Here is a 19,452-nt window from a genome sequence, read left to right as displayed (position 1 = left end):
GTTAGTCAACAATAAGTAGTCGGGAAAAGCGGGAAGAAAAGGAGCAAGGGGAGGAAAGGAGTTGGAGTAAGGTGGAGGCCACTGTTATTGGTCCTTTCGATAGCAACCTCTTCAAAGGCTTATGTTGTGCATTTTCATGATTATTGTTAAAATAGTTCTTAAACTACGAAGGGAACCTCAACCAACCACGAATACCGACAACGATAAGTATGTTTCAATTCACAACTTACCATTTTTAAAATCTCCCTTGGAATAGGTTACGAATGGTGGCGTAAGATTCTTGATTTTATGGTGGTGTAGAGAAGAAGAGAGAAAAGAATAAAAGGGTCCACAACTACTCATTTATTACAGTTATCAGTGTTTATTCTACAAAATGGGCCCTCCACATCTTGCTGTTAAATATATATTTAATTATTCCCAGCGAAATGTTGTACACTTCCCCCCCAATACACTGCCTTCAAACTCTAATAAAATTCATCAGTGCATGCAGTACAGGTTCCTTCCCTAGTCCAGCGTATTTCCTGTTACTGGAATCAACTGGAACTACGATAATAATCGAACTGGATTTTTGGTTAACCAAAGTGTGTTATTGGCCTATAACCAACGATTTTCATGCCTGGATGGTTTCATCTCCCCTTCCCAACCACCAAAAAAAACTTTGAAAAATCCTTAAATTAACGTATATATTTTTTACTTTTAAATCTTTCCCTCGACAGTATTTTCGGTTGTCAGTGATTTATTGTTCTAAAATTAGACAGACTGTGCCCGCGGTAAACTAAGGGAATTTTAAAAAGTTTTAAAAAATACACGTATGGTTTACCAAAACCCTAAGATTAATTCGCTCGTAGATAATATTATTTCTGTTCCTATTACTATAATGCACCGATCAGCTCGAAGCCTCAACATTCCACCAGCACCCCCCCCTTTCAGCGCAACGCACGGGCATCTGACCGTCGTCGGTACCTCGGGGGAGGGGAATTTGAACCTTGCTTTACTGGGGTGGGGAAATTGAACCTAAAGTGTCCAGTCTCTCTAGCGGAATACAAGTCTTATATCTTTTAAATATGAAGGCGTTTTAAAGTGTTAAAAACCGAAGTTCACTTTCGCAATCGAATAGCCCAAAATGAAAAGTCTACAAGGTCTCAGTCATAGAGCTTGGTCAATGCGTAGAAAGTCACTGTCACTGATTTAACTTTTAACAAAAAAAGGAAAGGGAGTGGAGGATTTGAACTCAATTTTTGCCCCTGGGGGAGAGGATTTGGACAAACCAATCTTCAAAAGTTCAAATGCGCAGGGGGTTGCCTGGGGGGGGGGATGTTGAAGCTTCAAATTAATCGACGAATAAGAGTGGTAATTAAAACGATTAAGGCCGAATGGCCACACTATCCCAATCATTCTCAGTCCATAATGAGTCCAAATAAACGCTCTTTAGATGTAATTTTTCGTCTTCGACAGAATGGACTTATCGCAAATAATCTTCTTCATCTCTACGCTAGTGTCATCTTGCGGCTCCCAGGAGTTCCTGAATCTGTAAATAAACAAAATTCTTGCTTAAACTCAGTGCAACACAAGGTGTGTTGTTAAAATCAGAGAAATAATTTACAAAGCATTACGACGAAAGTGACCAGCACCCTTGCTCTCTTTTCTGTAAGAGAAAAAAAAGACGTCGAATTCTTGCTACTTTCCAAGGTGGGATGGTAGTCATTCCTACATCACCCAAAAGCCTTTTGCAAGGTCAGGCAAACAATTCCCCCTGCACCTGTTCATATTTATATTCCTCGACGGAAAGAGGCGAGGGAATACATTTCGCTTTCGTTGGAAAATGCAACATAATGATTTCGGGCATCACTTGAAGATTATAGAACTCGAGATTGAAATATAAATCACGAGCAAAACGATCAAAGAGTTCAACACTATACTCTCCGACAGTTCGAAGGTTGCATTTACAACAAATCACTGGAGTCTATGTTAAATTTTGCATATTTACCTGTTGTTTATACATGGATTTGACATCTTCCAAGTCCATTTTCAGTTCTTCAGCCTGCTCAGCTTTCTCACCGTACATTTGAAGCACGGCGTTATGACGTTGTTCGAGTTCCTAGGGAAATACCAAGTATCCCGGATATCAAAATTAAAAAGCACTCTTTGCGTTCTATATACAAACTGTGTTACAAAATTATACCTTAACGGATTCCATGTGCCACTGAGCGGATCAACTGACAGTAGAGTGGATAAGATGGGAGGGGATATATTAATGTAGATTTGGTAAACCCAACCTACCTTGTATCGTGTTTGTAGATCAGCTAAAAGTCTACTATCTTCCTCCAGACTCTCCATTTTCGAAGTGAGTGTCGCTAGTTCTTCTGTGACGGCATCACGTGTTTTTTGTAGCGTAGTTATCTCTTCCTGTTACAAAAGACGTTCCCCTTTGTTAGTTAAAAAATAGATCCACATGTATAGTCCTCAGTGAAATTACCTCGGATGTCTTACAATTACTAAAAGCTAAAATACCTCGCCAGATCTAACATGTAATTTAGCATTATCAACTGAGTTGATAACGTAAATAGGCCACCGTAAAGAGTTTCAAAACTGACGTTTCCAGCGTTAGCTCGGCCCCTTCGTCAGAGTGAATCCGAGACAAAGGGCTAAAGTTCGAAACGTCAGCTTTGAAACTCTTTACAGTGGTCTATTTAAATCATCAACTCAGTTGATAATACTAAATTACCCTGTTATACTCTCCCACCGACGCAGCACCTACCCCCTTTATTCAATTCCAACATGTCTTGTTTTACTGCGCGTGGTTCTAGATGCATAATTCCCAAGCATCGAAGTTCCTATTGACTCGGCATTGCGTTCTCAACCCTTTTTCAAATGAACTTGCTTACTTTCGACACATGACCGTTAACTACTATCAATGAAGTGAGCTAACAAAGTTTGTGAAGTTTTGTAAATGGCAAGAAATGTCTTATGCTTAGGGGCAACTTCGGGTCACCAAGTAAGAGACAATATACGGTTGCACACAAAGTGATACCTGTAAAAGTAGAATTTCGCCATCTTTTTGTTTGACCTGAGCCTGCAGTCTCTCGACCATGGCGGTGCCAGCTCCCATGATTCCCCTCGATATGCCATCAATAACACTACTAGTGCTACCCTGTCGTCCAAGTGGCCTGTGAGGGGAGCTAACGGGATTTTCGTCCTAAGGAACAGAACACAACAGCATGAAGTGTATTAATTAAAAGTTAAGTTAAGATAGAACTGGTAAAGTTCTCAATAGTTTACGTTTCTTCGTATGAATAAGTAATCAAAGAGGATGTTTCGCATTTACCAAAAGAGGGAGATTCACAGCTGGTTAATTTCAAGTGGATGGAGTAACAGTCCATGTACGATATGTGGAAACTCGTGACGGTGAATTGATTACACTAAACAGGAAAGACATTAGAGAAGTCTTAAATTCTTCATTTCGTAAGATTACAAACCTGCGAAGAGTCGTCTCTGGCCGTGGGAGAGGGAGGTGCTCCTGAAATACTAGATTGTCGAAGTAAATTTCTCTCCTATAAGAGAGCATCGTATAAAAAACCTTGTTTAGTTAACGGATAGAGAATCTGCGAAGATTTAAAAAATCTCCTTCACATGTGAAATACAGTAAGATGTTGACAATCAAGGTCTATCTAAGACAAATCTCCTTTTTCACTAGTTACAGACATTTCAGGGACTGTGTGCATTCTTAAAGGGGTAAAAGAGAAGTTATTTACAGGAGAAACATGTAATGAAATCATCGAAAAATCCTTAAAAATTCCTCTCAATTTTCTACACAAGACACTTTCGATAACACTGATGCGAACAGTTAGCCACATGTTAATCTAAAATGCCATGCAACTCAGGAGTTGAACATTCGACATCCAATTCGTCAAATTCAAAGGCTTACTTTCTCTTCCATGGCGTGTTGAAACTTCTTCTTTTCTGTTTCCATTTTGCCTTTCTCTACGGCGAGTTGTTGTTCAAGTAAAGCCTTGAAGAACAAACATGACACGTGTTCAAAATGATTCGAGTGACTTATAACGAGATAAGCCCAGCATAAGTAGTACAGTAATGGTTAAAAACTGCTAGCGACTCTTACCTTCTCCAAGTTGTTATCCTCCATCATTTTTCTGTATTTAATCTCTAATGCCTCTATCTTAGCAGTTTCCCTGAACATATAAACACAAAGTTAGTTTATCTACACAAAAAAGTTTACTTCAACCCTGAAAATGTGACTCTAGGTCTCCTGACCGCCAAAAATTACAGTTTTTTTCCATAAGAGGAAATTACCAGATTACACTTCATTTGCAATCTTCTCAGTAGTACTTGTACCTGCTTCTCGCTTCCTCAGCAGTTTCCAGTCTCGTTCGTTCCATCTCCAATGTAGCCTCCAGTCGTGACTTGTCCTGTCGGTATGTCGCCAGCTGTGACTCCACAGCTGTCAAGCGGGAGTTCAACTCCAGCGCATGCTCTGTGGCTACGCGCTCCTTTTCCTGGGCCTCGGCTAGTTGAACCTGAGCCTCATCTGGTAGGAAAAGTAATTGTTCGAGAATAATCTGATAGACGCGGAGCCTCTTTCATGGAAACAATTATACTCAAAAATGTGTTTACAGCCTCAGTTCCAGTTCGATTTTCAGTAGAGAAATTTCAATCGCGTGAAGAAAGTACTACAATTATGAATCACGTTTGTTTCACTACGTTGTGTCAATGACAGATCTAGAAAAAAAAACTTGCAAAATCGTCTAGACTAATCCTAGGGAAAACTGGCTCCCAGCTAGGTTGTCCACGTTTTCTCATTTAGGTAGTGTATGTACGGTATTTGCCACGTATTGATGTTAGCTTTGTTCTGATTGGCTGTGTGATAGATATGACGTTGATTGCACGACACTAAACTCAATGAGCAACTGGCAATATATTTTCATATTCGAAAGCTTTGCATGGTAAGAGGCAATGTTCTATCGGTCCAACTTCTCATAAGTTAAAACTGTTATGATAAATGAAGGGTTAAAAATAAAGGGTTCACTCACTAAGCCTCTCCGTTAAATTCCTCTCCACTCTTTCCCAAGTTTGCGTGTGATTTCCATAGCTGCTCTGTAGGTTTTCAATCTGCCTTAACAGTGGTCTTGTTGCTATGGGTTGGTAGGTCGAAAGGAAGAACAAGAAGTTAGTGTCAAAATGTGCTTCATTCTGTACTTACTCCTCCCTCCAGAAGTTTTTACGCAGATGTTATGAGAAAAATTATATTCAATCACATTCAAGTTACCGTAAGTAACACTTTCAGTGAGTTCCTGGTTACGAGCTTCTGCTTCCTGTAACCTCTGTAAGAGGGGAAAAATGACTGTTTGAACCGTTTTCAACAGGAAATTTAACAAGAAATACAAATCTAAACGTGTTCAAACAATCCACCACTTCTTCCAATTCGTAATTTCTCTTCAGGATGGCGAACAATACTTACAACATCACCGTTATCGGAAAAGTGCATCCAATTCAAGAGCCTCAAAAAGGCTATCCAGTAAGTGGGGGTCCTTTTGGTTAAGATCAACACTAAAATGAAACTTTATTTTCCCATAATCCACAAATCAAAAAGTACCAAAAGTGAATGTTTTTTAATCTCGTAGAATTAACGTGACTCCACAAACTTCCATGCTTCTACCGACTGTTTTGCTTAGTTGCACAGGCAACTAAGTCACAATCGGTCAAAACCATTTTTTTTTCTACATCAGTTGACAATTCGAAACAAATTTCTGCAAACATTGTACATTTCCGTTAAAACTACGTGGATTCCATGTTTTTGGCTAAAATGCAATAACACAGCTCTTTCCGGCCATCTGAAATTATTGAATTAAGATTGATAAGTCTTTGGCTCAGTGCAGACCTCTCCATAAGTCTTGAATCATACAATTTGTCGTCGTTGTTGTTATTATTCTTAAATCAAACCTGTTGTAGATCACTTATTTCTTGACGTAGATTGTCTTCCCTTCTACTGGCCTGCTGTTCAGCCCGACGCAGTCCAGTTTGAAGGTCACTGATCTAAAACAGGAACCACGCAGAAAGACAGTCGGTAAATTCATAAATAAAGGTAATTGAACTTAGAGGAGTGAAAATTGGTCTGAAATCATAATGCTTGATTTGAAATAACAAGTATCATTTCGGACCAAAACTGTACTCCCCTCAGTTCAGTTACCACTTCATTACATCCATTTTGAAATCGAAAAATTGAGTTGCTCAGATACAGGATGTTTAGTCTGTAAAAATGTTTTGTTGATCCAGTGGTGAGCAGGTTTGTAGAAAGTTGCAAATTGAAGCTGTTATTTTCCTACGATTTCATTGGTTTCTTTAATCAAGCAATTGGTTGTTGTATCTTAGTAAAGTTTCTTAAACGGCTGGGAAAAAGATGCCATTAAGAGGTAAAAAATGGTGGGATTCGTACATAAATCACACCAATGGGAGCCAATCAGATTACAAGGATCACCAGTGATTTCAAAATGGATGTAAAAAATCAATCAATCTATCAAATGGTCGGTCAGTGGACTAAGTGGGTGAGTGAATGAGTTAGTGCGTCGGTCCTTCCAATTATCCGTCCGTCCGTCAGCCAGTCAATCAGTCAGTACACCAAGATAATTTTGGTTTTATCAACTGAGTTGATAATTTAAATTGGCCACCTTAAAGAGTTTAAAAGCTGACGTTACGAGCGTTAGCCCTTCATAATTCACTCTAACGAAGAGCTAACGCTCGAAAAGTTAGCTTTGAAACTCTTTACTATGGCCAATTTACATCATCAATTTAGTTAATAAAATCAAAATTCTCTTGTTAAACTCCCCCACCGACGCAGCACCACAGTTTCTTTTAAAACTTATCCTATTTACTTAATAAACCGGTCCATGGATCAATCTTTCAATCAGTGAAGAGCATCCTCCATGTACCTAACATAATGATTTGAATACCTGGAATTCTAGTGCCTCCGTTTCACTCTTAAACTGTCTTTCTTTTTTCTCCATTGCAATCCGTAGACCTTCCTTTGCAGTCATTTCAGCACTGAGAGCAGCTTCCTGAGAATGAAAATCACGAACTTTTACTGATTATTTTTAGAGAACAGTATATTTATCAGTGCAGTACTGCTAATAAGAATGTCTGTTTTCTGACTCAGATCTTCATCTGGAATTCAGTGACTGTCGTTGTTGGGCAGCTGCAGCCTTCATTCGTTTCGAAACTTTCGTTTGTAAGATCACAATACACAAACTACATGAAGAAAATTAGTGCACGTTACACATCATTCAATTTCCAGACAAAAACAATTGGAATGAAATATCTCGCACTTAGTTTTTCTGAAATTAACTTTCTCGTATTCTTGTGAGATTCTCATTTGAAGCGCAGAATTCCGGAAATAAAAACGTGAATTTGGAGCAAGACAGGAAGCTAAATGCGCCACTCACCTGTACTGCGCTATCTTTAGAAGCATTTTCTTTGTGTAGGTCTGCCAATTGCCTGCAGAAAAAATAATCAAAAGTTGCTGGAAGCGTGTGATAATAGCTCTCTTTCCTCTTATCCATTCCACAATGAAATATTCAATAAATTGACCTGATATATTACCCTGGTTAGTTTGCATCCAAAAGATAAACGTATGCAAATATCACGAGTGCTTTTATAGTTTCCAGAATTGAATTAAGGGCTTCAAACGGTATTGTTAGTTAATTCTGAAAATATTGGTCCGGCAAATCATGAATCTTTGAAAGTTGTGATCCAAACTTAGAGTCTTTTTCTGTATTCCTTACGAATGTCAGAAAAAAAAACTTGTTACTCAGTTTCAAAGAAAGGTTTGAGATTTTCATAGATTTCAAGAATCTCTCAAACTAGCAGGTGTCAGATTTTACCAAATACTTTTAAAAAAAAGAGGAATTCTACCATAATTACATAGCCTCCCCTAAACATTGGGAGAGGAGGGAAGTGGGTTGAAATGGCAGGTTTGCACGATTGTAAAAAGAATTATCATTCGCTCCAATTGTTTTCATGGTACTAACTTGTACGCATTGTCCAGTGCAGCTTGCATACTTCTAATCTTCTCCGCTGAATCATCTAATTCAGACTATAATGAGCAAAAGTATAGGAATTAGAGACATCACAATCATTATCATGCCCAAGAGGATTTCTATATGATAAATAGGGCCTGGGTGCTTGAAGACCCCAGACGAAACCAATGTGGGTACAGCTAGAAACTTATTATTTAAATGGTATGGTAGATGTTCTCGTTGACATGGCGCCCACTACATTTGTAGTCGGATCATATGATTTTTTTTAGAGGAAATCTGGAAACCTATACTTACAACCGCCGTGAGTTGGTTTCATCGAAATTTATTTAATCTTTCTTTATCATTTCAAAACCACTGAAAATTATCATTATGTGCTTAATGGAAAAGGAAATAACATGCAATGACAAAAACTTAGAAAAAATAAGGGTACAGCTGAGACAGCCAAAAATTTCTCATTGATGTCAACCTCCAAAACAATTTAGTGTCCTCCTCTCTTTATGTCTAAAAACCCTCAAAAATACCTTAAAGCTCAGTATTGCACCGTACATCCTGAGCATAAAAATCACGTAATCAGGGGAATAAGTGCGCACGCATTCCGAGAACAAGGTATTGTTTTTTGTCAACCAATGGATCAACTAAAGAGGTGCGATAGTCTTCAGCTGTTGAACGAGCACGGTGGCCCATATTTTTTAACAGCATTATTTTGGTGTACAATTTATCCCCTTTAAATTGGAGAAATTTAAAAATAAAATTTATCGAAGGGAAAAAAGGATATACATGAAACGTATGTGAAGGCCCGTTACTCGAAGATGCAAATGACCTTGAAAGCAACGACTAGATAAGTCGATGCCGTCTAAAATTGAATGATTTTTTCCACATATTGTATATCGAATTGTTCCATACGCTCGAGACTTTCTAACTATGAAGTGTTTCTTTAAAAACACTTGCTTCCAACGACCGCAGAAATATACCATGAACCGATGAAATGACGCGCGTGATAAATGCCAGTAAAGGCATAAATGGGGTAAGTTTGGCCCCACCATATCTCTTAAACAAGCACAGCGACATATCTTTTTAAAAGTATTCTTCGAAAGAGACACTGGTTGAGAACATTGAAGGAAAGTTAAAATAGAAAATTTCGATAATTTTTTTCCCCGAGGAATCAGCTCTAAGGCTAAAGAGATTTTACCCCAACACGCAATGATTAACTTCTCTTTCCATCTGCTAGGAAGTTCCTTGCTCTGCACTATTTTGACTGTCGTATTACGTTGACTTTGCTGGAAAGCTCACCTTCAGTTTGCTAACTTGTGTGTCTTGCTTTTCAACATAACTATTGAGTTGCGTTATGGCATCTGAAAAGCAGAATTACCTTGGTGAAATTTCTTGAACATTGCAGTTAGAAGCCTATAATTACCTTAAACGCAAAGATTGGTTCTTAATGACGGCTTAAGGTAGAGTAATGGTTAAGGCAGTCTGGAGAGGTGAAAAGTGTCACAAGAGGCAAGCAGTACCTGTTTGTTTTCTCTCTGTTTCTTCCTTAACCTTCAGGATTTCAGTCAGTCTGGTATTTTCAGCTGTCATTTCCTCCAATAATTTGCTGTAAACAAAAAATTGAGAGACGAAGTATGAGTGACAATTGGGCTCACAGAAAAGGATAGCCAAAAAAAAAAAAAAAGATTCTGGACAAAATTGTGATTTGTCCTCAGATGAAGACGTTTGGATAAACCTACTAAAAGAGGAGACTTAGCCTCCTAGGTGCTAATGCAGAAATTTGGGTAAACATTCTTGCATCTCTTGTTGAGCAGTATTAAATTGATTGTTGATGATGATAATGACGGTGAAAAAAATTATATAATTGACCAAGCTTCTCTAGACTAGCACATGGAATAGCTTGGAAAAAGGTCTGTGCAGAACTGAAGGGTTACAATAGCAGTAAAGACAGCAATTTCTCAGCTTTATAAACCCCTTAGGATTGTTAAATCATTTGATTATTCAAGTACACTTGTTTACCTATTTTTCTTGATCAGTGCATCATTCTCCTTTTCCTTACTTCTCAGTTTCTTGACAATATTGTTGCTTTGAAGTTGCTGTTTAGACAATTTTTCACCTGTTGAAATTCCAGAAAAACAATCCTCCTAACTAACTGAATACAAGATGCAAACCTCAGGCTAGGGGATATTTAAACTGAATGTACACTGAAAAGATAAACAAAAAAGAACAGTGGCTACAACTAGTTAAACAACAAAAATGCAAACTTTGTTATGTCTTGGCCTGATCCATGATTCATAAGATGTCATGGTTTAAAAGTTTGTGAATCTGGGTGAATTTCTGTGAAAACCATTGCCAGAAATGTGTTCAGATTCAAATGATTTGGTTGAAACCAGAAACATGCTTCGAAATAGAGACACTTGAGCATATATTGGACAAATGGAAAATTATCATTACCATCACCATCAGGAAAGACTTGAATTGTAGTTGCTCAGATGAAAGGGCAGGGTTGGGGCTATACATGATCAGTACCTGTTAGTAAGAATTATCATGCAAAGGGTACAACTTTTCAATTTTTTTTCTTATATTTCTCCTCAATCTCATATGTGTTCTCACACTCAGTTGCCCAGTTACAAAACAATGTACTTCTCTACCTTAAATACCAGCTACATTTAAGTATGCAAAAATCACCTTCTTCTAGTAACTGAGCAATTTGATCATCTTTTTCCTTGAGTAGGGTTGTAAACTCTTCAGATTGCTGCTCATTCCTATTTCATGAAGCCAACAAAAAGCTTTAGTGATAAGTGCATATATTTTGGTTCAATATTTCTCTTGGATTAAAGTGTTCAAATCCTGTTTAATCTGTGTTTACCTCCATTTTGGACAGTCAAAGTGACTAAACAAAGAGGGGGAAATAGTAACCAAACTGGTTTGAAAAATTTTCAACCTAGTGTGCCTAGAGCAAAGTTTTGTGTGAGGCTTCAAACCATTAATTACAGAATCAAGAAAAACCATGTGGCTTTGCTGCAAACAAAACCACCAGCAATCAGGCTTCTTTCAATTCAGGAAAATTTTGAACCATTTATAAGTCGGACGAGTGTTCAATTCCTGTAGTACAAAATACAGAATCAGAATTCTTCAAAAACTATGACAGACTCTCTCAAAATGTGCTACAACATTCCATAATTATCATCAAACCATGAATAATATAAAAGTGGCTCAGAAAACTTCAAACAGACTATTCAGAACCAAGAAAATTTTACAATAAAATCTAATTGAAATTTACAGTTTTACTTGTAAACAAAAAAACATTTTTCAATATTTTATAAATCATTGTCTGCACCAAGTCAGCCGTTACCTAACAGAGATGTCAGCACTCTCTCCACCCTAATATTAATCCCTGTGTTATCAGTATTTACAATAAAAAAAAAAAGGTTTAGAGCTTAACTCACTTTGAGGACAAAGAATTTTCAGTCTCTTCTAAAAGTGCCCTTAACTGATCCCGTTCCTGATAATAAATGAAAGAAAACACATTGAACCATTAGCTACTAACATGAGATACATTACAGTACCCTATTCAGTACAGACATGAATGCACCATTACAAGCAATTTATTATAATAGAACAAGATTGGAAATGAAACAAAATGAATTACTCTCTACAAGGATTGTAGAATAAGAATATTACATGTTCAATGAAGTAAAAAATTCTAAAGATTGAGCAGTCATCATACCTTTGCCGCAGCTTGAAATTTCTTCTCTGTGGCAGCAACTCGAACAGTGAACTCTTTTCTCACTTCCTCAATTTCCTCATCCTCTTCCCTAAATGCATCTTCAGCTTGTTTCAGCTGACTGAGGGTAAGAAATATGTTGCAATATATTTTTTTAATACATGCTACAACATACCCTACCATATGCAAACTTGACATTACATCAAAGGAATAACTTCTACCTAATAAGTTAGAGTGTTCTCATGATCTGTTTGCTGAATAATGTATGGATATTATTCACTTCTAGGAGTTAATGGGTTAATGGAATTTTCATCCAGGAAGACTTTCCTTGACATCATAGTGTCTTCTGTTTCCAGTTTTATCCTTCCCAGGAACTTTGCCATTTAGTCCTGGGTCCAAGAGGAGAAGATCTTGATATCTCAGTAAGTGTCAGATTTTAGTATTTTACCACCTATCATATAGATGGCATCTACCATAAATTTGCCATTAGGTAAAGCCAAGTTCTCACTTGACACACAACTCATGCAAGAAATACGCACTACCCCAAACCTTTGGCTTCAGAGAATGGCAAAAAACAAGTCAAAACCTGAAATGATAGTTTGCATTTATTTGCATATAATTGCTTGCAAATATTTTGCTTGTGCTTATGGTAGTCCTTCATTCCTAGGTATCCTCAACATTCCAACAATCTTTTTCTTAATTCTGAGTCTCATCCCTGAAAAGTACTCTATACAATGATAATATAGCAAACCTCCTCAGTACAGCACATGTTTCTTGAAGGTCAATATTTTCTTTGCTAACTTCAACCAGCTTATTCTCACGTACTTCAATCACATGCTTGAGGCTACAAATTTCCTGTAAACAGGGTAAAAAAAGATTCCACAAGTATCCAGGACTGAGGATTATTAAAATATTATCCTTCTTTATAGAGGAATTACCCTAATTTAATCAAAGGCATCTTGCTGGAAAGCAGATGAAGGTTATTACTAATAATTAAGACAGAATTCTAACAATAAAGTACTGTACCCTTTAACTCCCATGATGTGTTTGTCAATTCTCCCCTTAGACTGATATACAATCCCACATAGTTACAAGAATGTGATGTTAGATCTAACAACTCCTTCCTGATAAGTTTAAGTATTCTCATTACTTGTTTGCTGGATAATGTTTAGATATAATGGGGAGAAGTTACATGTTTGTCACTTATGGGAGTTAAAGGGTTAACTCAAATAAATGATTATATAAACAAAGTTTGGATCTGTAGTTTACTCACATTTTGCAGCTCTTCTATTTTCCTCTTTGTGTCTTCTGTGCTTTCAGTAGAATTAGGATCATCTCCCATCACATACATCTTCTCTTGCCATTTTTCATCTGGAATTAAAAAATAACAGCAAAAGAATAGTTTCATGGTGTCAGATTGGCCCAAAGCTACATTCACATAACCATAACCAGTAAGTAACTAAATATAGCCTGTCTCTCCTATAATTATCAAAATTAATGATTAGTTGTATGAGCAAAGAGGAATTTTGATCACTTGGAAAATTAACATTTGGCTACTGTAGGTCAACAATAACAAGTTTAAATCCTCACTGGTGCTAATCATCATCAAGGAATAACAAAAAGACCTAATGCTCTCTTTCTCCTGAGTTCATATAAATAAGTTTACAGTAGGTAAAAATGACTAAGGAAGATGCCCTTGGACAGCTGGTTAAATAATGAACATCCTCATCTACTGTACACCTACCATGTACTTTTAATCTACAGAGAGCCCTAAAATTAGTTACTCGTAATTTGCAGTTCAAAGGTACCTCTGATGTACTAATTACTGCTGTCTTTTGGGCAACAACAATCTGTGATGACAAAGGCAGCAAGAAAGATACCACTGACATTTCCAAAACACTCTGCTCACTAATCAATGTGTACTTTTCACTTACCATCATTTGTTCTTGGCTGTTGTGATGACAACATATCAACCACCTTTCCTGTTTCAGGATGTATGCAAGTATGTTCTTGAACTTCCTGTTGTGATTTGTCCTCCAACAATCTTTTATCTTGAACAACAGATGCAGCTTCTGCAAAAAATTCTTCTACATTTTCTGACAATGTGTTGCTTTCTTTGCTCTGCGGAATTGGAGATTCTGGATTACATGAATACGCTTGTAGGTCTCCCTCGTCATTTGAAGCTTCTTCGTGTTCATCAGTAGGTTCCATTTCAGGTTTCACTGCTGTACCTAGTGATGTGAACTTCTGCTCCTTAGCATAGTGTTTTGGTGTTGAACTAGCCACAGGTTTAACACTTTCTTGTAGATTTTGTACAGCTTCCTCGTGTTTAATTTCTTCCACAACATTGTTTCCTGTTGAATTTTTAAGCAATGACTGAGAAATGTCAGAGCTATCCACATCAGGAGCTTTTTCACCAGTTTCAACTGAGATAGTAAAACCATCTGTCTTTTCAGAGCAGTCCAGTTCATTCTCATTTGCACCAGGTGAATCTGTATTATTTTGAAGTGGAATAGACTGCACAGCTTCTGTACTAAGGTGTTCATTCACAGACTCTGATTTATCATCAGGTGTTTTGTCATGTTCAACAATCAATGCATCTTGCTCAACATTTTCAATATTGTTCTTGCACGCATTATTTTCAGTGCTAAGTACTTCTTTATTCTCTTTTCTACTCTTACTGGTAGATGAACGTTTTGATTGCTGTGATTTCAATTTGCTCCCTCTTAGAGCAGGCATAACAGGTGACTTGTGTGTATTCAACTCTTCCTTTCCAGGACTTTCTGTAAGTTCCTTAGCCTCTTGAAAATTGACAGCCATAGTGCTACTTTTATCTGGTTCAGAAATGTCCCACCCAACATTTGCCAAATCTTCCCTCAAAGGTAATGAAGTCTGGGGTGCTTGGGATTGCTCACTTGATCTTGTACTAGTGTCAGTCACACTGTTCTTCTTACTCTGATGTTTTAATGCTCTTGGCAAATTGTCTTCATCTTTCAATATTTTAGCATCCTCACTGTCCTGTCTGTCAACACTGTTTTTTATTTTTCCACCACTTATTCGGGAACCAAGTTTCTGACCACTAGCTCTACGATTTGATGTTTTGGATTCTGTTGCAGCTGAGGAAAAGGAATCACCAAAGAAGGATGACCAAAATGAATTCCCATCACTTTCACCATCCTTTGAATTGTCCACATCTGAAGATGTTTTCCTTGCTGATTTTGAGGCAGAATGCCCAGATAAAGCAGAAGATGATTTTTTACGTGTTAAATTATCCTTTGAAGACGTGCCTGAGGATAATGATGGGGAAGACTTTGGTGCACTTGAGGCTGAATTGAAACAATGAAAACAATGTATATTAGAGTAATTGAACAAATTTTCTTTCTTAATACTTAAATTGCAACATAACTTATAAACAAGAAAGACTCTACAGCTGCACCTCTCAACTAAAATCTGTTTCCTGATTAAAGGAGAATGTATTGTGTACTGTGGGTCAAAACGAACTAACTCCTATGGGAAATAACAGATTCACAGGAGTGTGTGTCAGCCTGCACTGATAAAAAAAATTGCAGGTTGCAAATTTCCAAACAAGTACTAAAAGAGAAATTCAACAGGACAAGACCTAAAAATCTACTGATTAAGAGAAGGTGTACTCATGATTTTTCACTAAAATTTTCTCGAGAACTTGATTTTTCAATTTCAATCAAGGCTTGTATTATTTTGCAATTGAGCCATAAAGTAATACTCACATATAATGTCTTATTTTTAATTGAGAGGTAAAACAAAATTTGTAATGATGGGTTCCAGAGGATTCAGGTAGTTTTTTCCCTTGACCCTTAATGTTGCCCTTAACATTGTTAAGGTCTCAGGGAACAAAATACAATGTTTCCTCTGAGGGTTTATCATTACTCACTCAGATTTACAGTTGATTTGCCACCATAACAAACTCTCACTCTGACTTTTTCGGTATATGTAGCCTGTCATATGAAGCTCACATTAAATGAGAGCTAAGATGTAGTAGTACATTGCAAAATGCTAAAGTTTTATTCCACTTAACGATTAACGTTTCATAATCAAGAGGCTACACATAACTTCTGTGTTCCTTTCCCTTTTCACAATGTACTACTACATCTTAGCTTCCATTTAATATAAGTTACATTCAACAAGCTACACATAACGAAAAAGTGAAATCGCCACCGGTGGCGATTTGACTTTCAGTGATGGCAACTTTTGTGGTGGCGAATTTGTTGTAGTAGCGAATTGACCGGTAATTAATGCACTAATATCACCCTTTTCTACCTCAAGTAAACAAGTTTTCACTTCGGTAGTGTCAAATTAAATTGTAGGAAAATGAAACACTGCCCTCGGTGACAGGTTTAAGACTGAACACAATATAAATTGCCGTTATCGACCGAATGTGATAATATATCTCATATATCTCAAATGATCATCATGCAGGTTCTTAACCTTTCACTCCCCTAGTCTAGGATAGCATCGGGCCCAAGCTTCAACGCTCCAACAACAGTATACAAAGTATATGCAAAATTATCAAATAAATAACTAAGGATAAAATTACCCGAAGATTTTGAAGCGGCACTGTTTGTTTCATCTTGTTCGATATCCAAAACCCTGTCGATGGATTTTTGTGCTTGAGATAAAGCTGTTTTAGCGTAAGATGAAAATCCTGAAGTATCAAACCAGCTCATGGCAATAATATGGAGTTTTTTACAGCATGTACATCTTGCCTAAGGGATACTTTAAAAAATTTCCAGGGAAACAGAAAAAGATCTGGAAAAAAACGCTATCCACGTATGTATGCGACCGCCATGTTGTTTACCATTGACATCATCACGAAGGTGTAATACTGGGGCTGAATGTGATGCATTGTGGGCAGAAGAATTGATCATGGCGGACAAGAAGCAAGAAGCCCGTATTGAGTAGCCAGTAAAGAAATTGGGAAGGTTTTCTGCAAAACTAACTTGATATGGCGGCTAAAAGCTGCCGAACCTTCTTTAGATTGGCCAGCATCCAGGTAGGCCTTTATCAGTTAGGAAAACTCCTAAATATCCTAAAACTCCTATGTATCTGTTGTTACTATACTGGAGCATGAAAACGTGTTTTTAACCTCATAGCAGACGATATACTGCATAAGTTTTACGTTAAAAGACAACAGATAATGACACTCGTTTTCACTTCTCTTATAACCCCACTCATGGGACTACCAGAGCATTGACAATAGTTTGTTAATGTTTCCTTTCGAAACCAAAATCATAACTTTACTGGTTTGAATGGATATTGATGGTTTTATTCTTGTATCTTTACAGGGTGTTGGCCATGTTGGACAAATAGGAGTTCTAGGTGGTCATGGTGTGTCATGTTTTCCTGCCATGGCGGCAACACCCCCTATCACAAAGATTCTTGGTGTCAGTTGTGCATATCAAACAAGAGAAAAACTACAGAAAAAGGCCAAAATTATACCGAGCCACAAAATTGGTGTCACCAAAGGCCACGACTCACATCACACAGGTCCTTTATGAAAATACATTGCATCAGAAAGAGAAGTTCTAGCATTAGCACTCAGAGTGCATAAAATTGACAAATTGATAAAAAAGTTTAAAAAATAGGAAATGTGAGTCTGTCCCATGCAATACTGTGAAATTCTTTTACTTGTATAAGACCACAAAAGTCATTCAGAAAAGAGACACTGATCTCTAATGAACCATTCTCCGATCCCATTCTCTTTGATCTAATTTTGGACCATGTGAGAAGCCACTGAAAATGATACAACATTTTTTTAACCCTTTCACTCCCAAGATCTAATTAGTAATTCTCCTTACTATCTGCCATAAAATTCCTATGATGCTAGTTCAGAGAATTTGGTATTGGATCAACCAATAATCCCATGGTTGACATTCTTTTCTATTCAAGTTAAGCATTAATTTTTTTTTTTTAATTCTGGCAAGTTAAGCTCAACTACACTGAATAAAATTTTCCCTTTTTTATTGTAAATGCTCAGGGTGCTTGAAATTACTCCCATTTTAGTGCATAAGTTATAAATCTAAAGCAAGATATCAATGTTTTGATGGGAGGCATTAAATATTTTGTAGTTAAATGGGATTTAACATAGTTAATCAACGGGAGCAAACTGAACAGCATTTTACAGGCATTCTCTGTCCAGCGATATTCCTTATCAGTGCACGCATTGTTTTCCCATGTGCTTGCATTTTGTTCCCTGCACTATAGTGTGGCAGTTTTTTTTGTTTAGGGTAGCAGTTCTCTGTGTTCCCTCCTTTCTATTTCCAACTGCAAGGTTTCTTGACCATGGATTTGCTCAATTTTCAACTGTAGGTCAAATGAAAATGGTTTTTTATCAGAAAATTGTGATATTTAGAAACACTAATTTTCTTAGAATGAAATATATATATACACAAATATATTTGAATTGAAAGCAAGTCCATTGTTCTTTCTTTTTTTTTTATTTAGGAAATTTAAAGGGAAGCTTGTGGGCATCAGAAAGGATGATGGATGACATTATGGTTCGCAAGTTTGTGGAAGGAGTCATGCATGAATATTTGGTTTCTGAGGTTGTCATCAAGAGAAAGGCAAACCGCATTAACATTGTTTTTCTTGTGCCTCCGGTTATGAACTTGCCAAAGTTTTACTTCCTTGTGGGATTTACAGAGACACTACTTACGGAAATGCTGGAATGTATTGTGAAAGTGGAGTGTCAGTCTACAATGTAAAACACTTCTTTTGAATTCAACCTTCAAATTTGGAGAATCTTAATATGCTTTTCATACAAATGGGGAACAACCCCCTCTAAAACTGTAGTAGTGATGAACTTACATGCTCTTTTGCAGTCTATTGGCTTTGAAATGTAGGAAACTCAACATTTACTGAATGTTGAGAACCAAAGAGACATTTGACAGAGTGAATAAAATAAATCATCCTTAGTTCTTTCAAGGTTATCAGGTATCAACCCTGTCTTTTAGGCGAGGTTATCTCATCCCTGGCTTTGCTAATTAAATTCACTGACTAGGATGGCACCCCAACAGCGTGGTGAGTGATTGGCAGCAACACTTGTGAGCATGGATCCACGTGTGGAAAAGAAGTAAAAGCCCATCATCACCCAGTTTCTTTTTAACACAAAAGCCCAGTCTATGATTATAAGAGTTTGTTACAAGAGTTATACATTACGTGAACATTTCACGTGCTTCACTTTGACACATTTCATACCCTACCCTTGTTGCCATGTTATGCCAGCATACAGACACTGTGTGGATACCCGAGTTAAGGAAGTTGCCAATTAGCCTAGAAAATTATACAATAATGTGGTTTCATATCAGTAAGGAATGAAAAGGGGGACATTAATCACAAGCCCAGGGGTCTTCATAAGTGTAATCTTTTCCTGTTTTCTACAAAGCGGCTTGGCAGATTGCTCTTACTGTAGTCCTGCTTGATGCTAATCCATCGAAAGCTTTTGTGCGCTACTCTCTTCATTCTTTTATTTCATTTTGTTCCCAAATATATTGTAGAATCCGTGAATTATGTTTAGTGGATAAATATGAGTTAGACACTGTGTGAATGAAATGCTGCATCCTCTAAGCATGAACAATGCACTTCATTCTTGACGAAAAAAATTGAGTTGGAAGAGTACGCTCTTGACGATTCGCGGAGATAGACGGCTTGAGA

General features: G+C 37.2%; 2 protein-coding genes across 2 annotated transcripts; one reads left to right on the top strand and one right to left on the bottom strand.

Moving 5' to 3' along the window:
• Positions 1 to 332: 332 nt before the first annotated feature.
• On the bottom strand, positions 333 to 16,598 carry LOC131779964 (TATA element modulatory factor). Its single transcript, XM_059096582.2, has 24 exons — positions 16,337 to 16,598; positions 13,698 to 15,089; positions 13,037 to 13,134; positions 12,515 to 12,618; positions 11,767 to 11,884; positions 11,486 to 11,541; positions 10,725 to 10,801; positions 10,056 to 10,152; positions 9,557 to 9,642; positions 9,336 to 9,397; positions 8,037 to 8,101; positions 7,452 to 7,503; positions 6,963 to 7,067; positions 5,956 to 6,048; positions 5,282 to 5,336; positions 5,046 to 5,147; positions 4,351 to 4,543; positions 4,118 to 4,187; positions 3,926 to 4,009; positions 3,477 to 3,551; positions 3,032 to 3,196; positions 2,281 to 2,406; positions 1,988 to 2,098; positions 333 to 1,528 (listed from the first exon to the last, which is right to left on the bottom strand). Exons 1-24 carry the CDS (start codon positions 16,464 to 16,466, stop codon positions 1,499 to 1,501), a joined length of 3,546 nt encoding a protein of 1,181 aa, XP_058952565.2. The 5' UTR covers positions 16,467 to 16,598; the 3' UTR covers positions 333 to 1,498.
• Positions 16,599 to 16,651: 53 nt separating this feature from the next.
• LOC131779960 (small ribosomal subunit protein uS3mA) lies at positions 16,652 to 18,728 on the top strand. Its single transcript, XM_059096577.2, has 3 exons — positions 16,652 to 16,792; positions 17,085 to 17,286; positions 18,244 to 18,728. Exons 1-3 carry the CDS (start codon positions 16,745 to 16,747, stop codon positions 18,501 to 18,503), a joined length of 510 nt encoding a protein of 169 aa, XP_058952560.1. The 5' UTR covers positions 16,652 to 16,744; the 3' UTR covers positions 18,504 to 18,728.
• Positions 18,729 to 19,452: the final 724 nt, after the last annotated feature.

This window comes from Pocillopora verrucosa, chromosome 8 (genome assembly GCF_036669915.1).
Source record: "Pocillopora verrucosa isolate sample1 chromosome 8, ASM3666991v2, whole genome shotgun sequence".
Lineage (NCBI taxonomy): Eukaryota > Metazoa > Cnidaria > Anthozoa > Scleractinia > Pocilloporidae > Pocillopora > Pocillopora verrucosa.
The sequence above is the reverse complement of the archived record's forward strand: the minus strand, read 5'-3'. Positions and strand labels throughout refer to the sequence as shown.

Excerpts from the sequence above, each read along its gene's own strand:
- LOC131779964 (XM_059096582.2), bottom strand. The coding sequence starts at position 16,466 with ATGAGCTGGTTTGATACTTCAGGATTTTCATCTTACGCTAAAACAGCT. Across the intron at positions 9,643-10,055 it reads GCACTGATCAAGAAAAATAG|CAAATTATTGGAGGAAATGA; the intron begins GTAAACAAGTGT and ends TTTTGTTTACAG. Across the intron at positions 3,197-3,476 it reads CCAGAGACGACTCTTCGCAG|GACGAAAATCCCGTTAGCTC; the intron begins GTTTGTAATCTT and ends TCTGTTCCTTAG.
- LOC131779960 (XM_059096577.2), top strand. The coding sequence starts at position 16,745 with ATGGCGGCTAAAAGCTGCCGAACCTTCTTTAGATTGGCCAGCATCCAG. Across the intron at positions 16,793-17,084 it reads TTAGATTGGCCAGCATCCAG|GGTGTTGGCCATGTTGGACA; the intron begins GTAGGCCTTTAT and ends GTATCTTTACAG. Across the intron at positions 17,287-18,243 it reads CCACGACTCACATCACACAG|GAAATTTAAAGGGAAGCTTG; the intron begins GTCCTTTATGAA and ends TTTTTTATTTAG.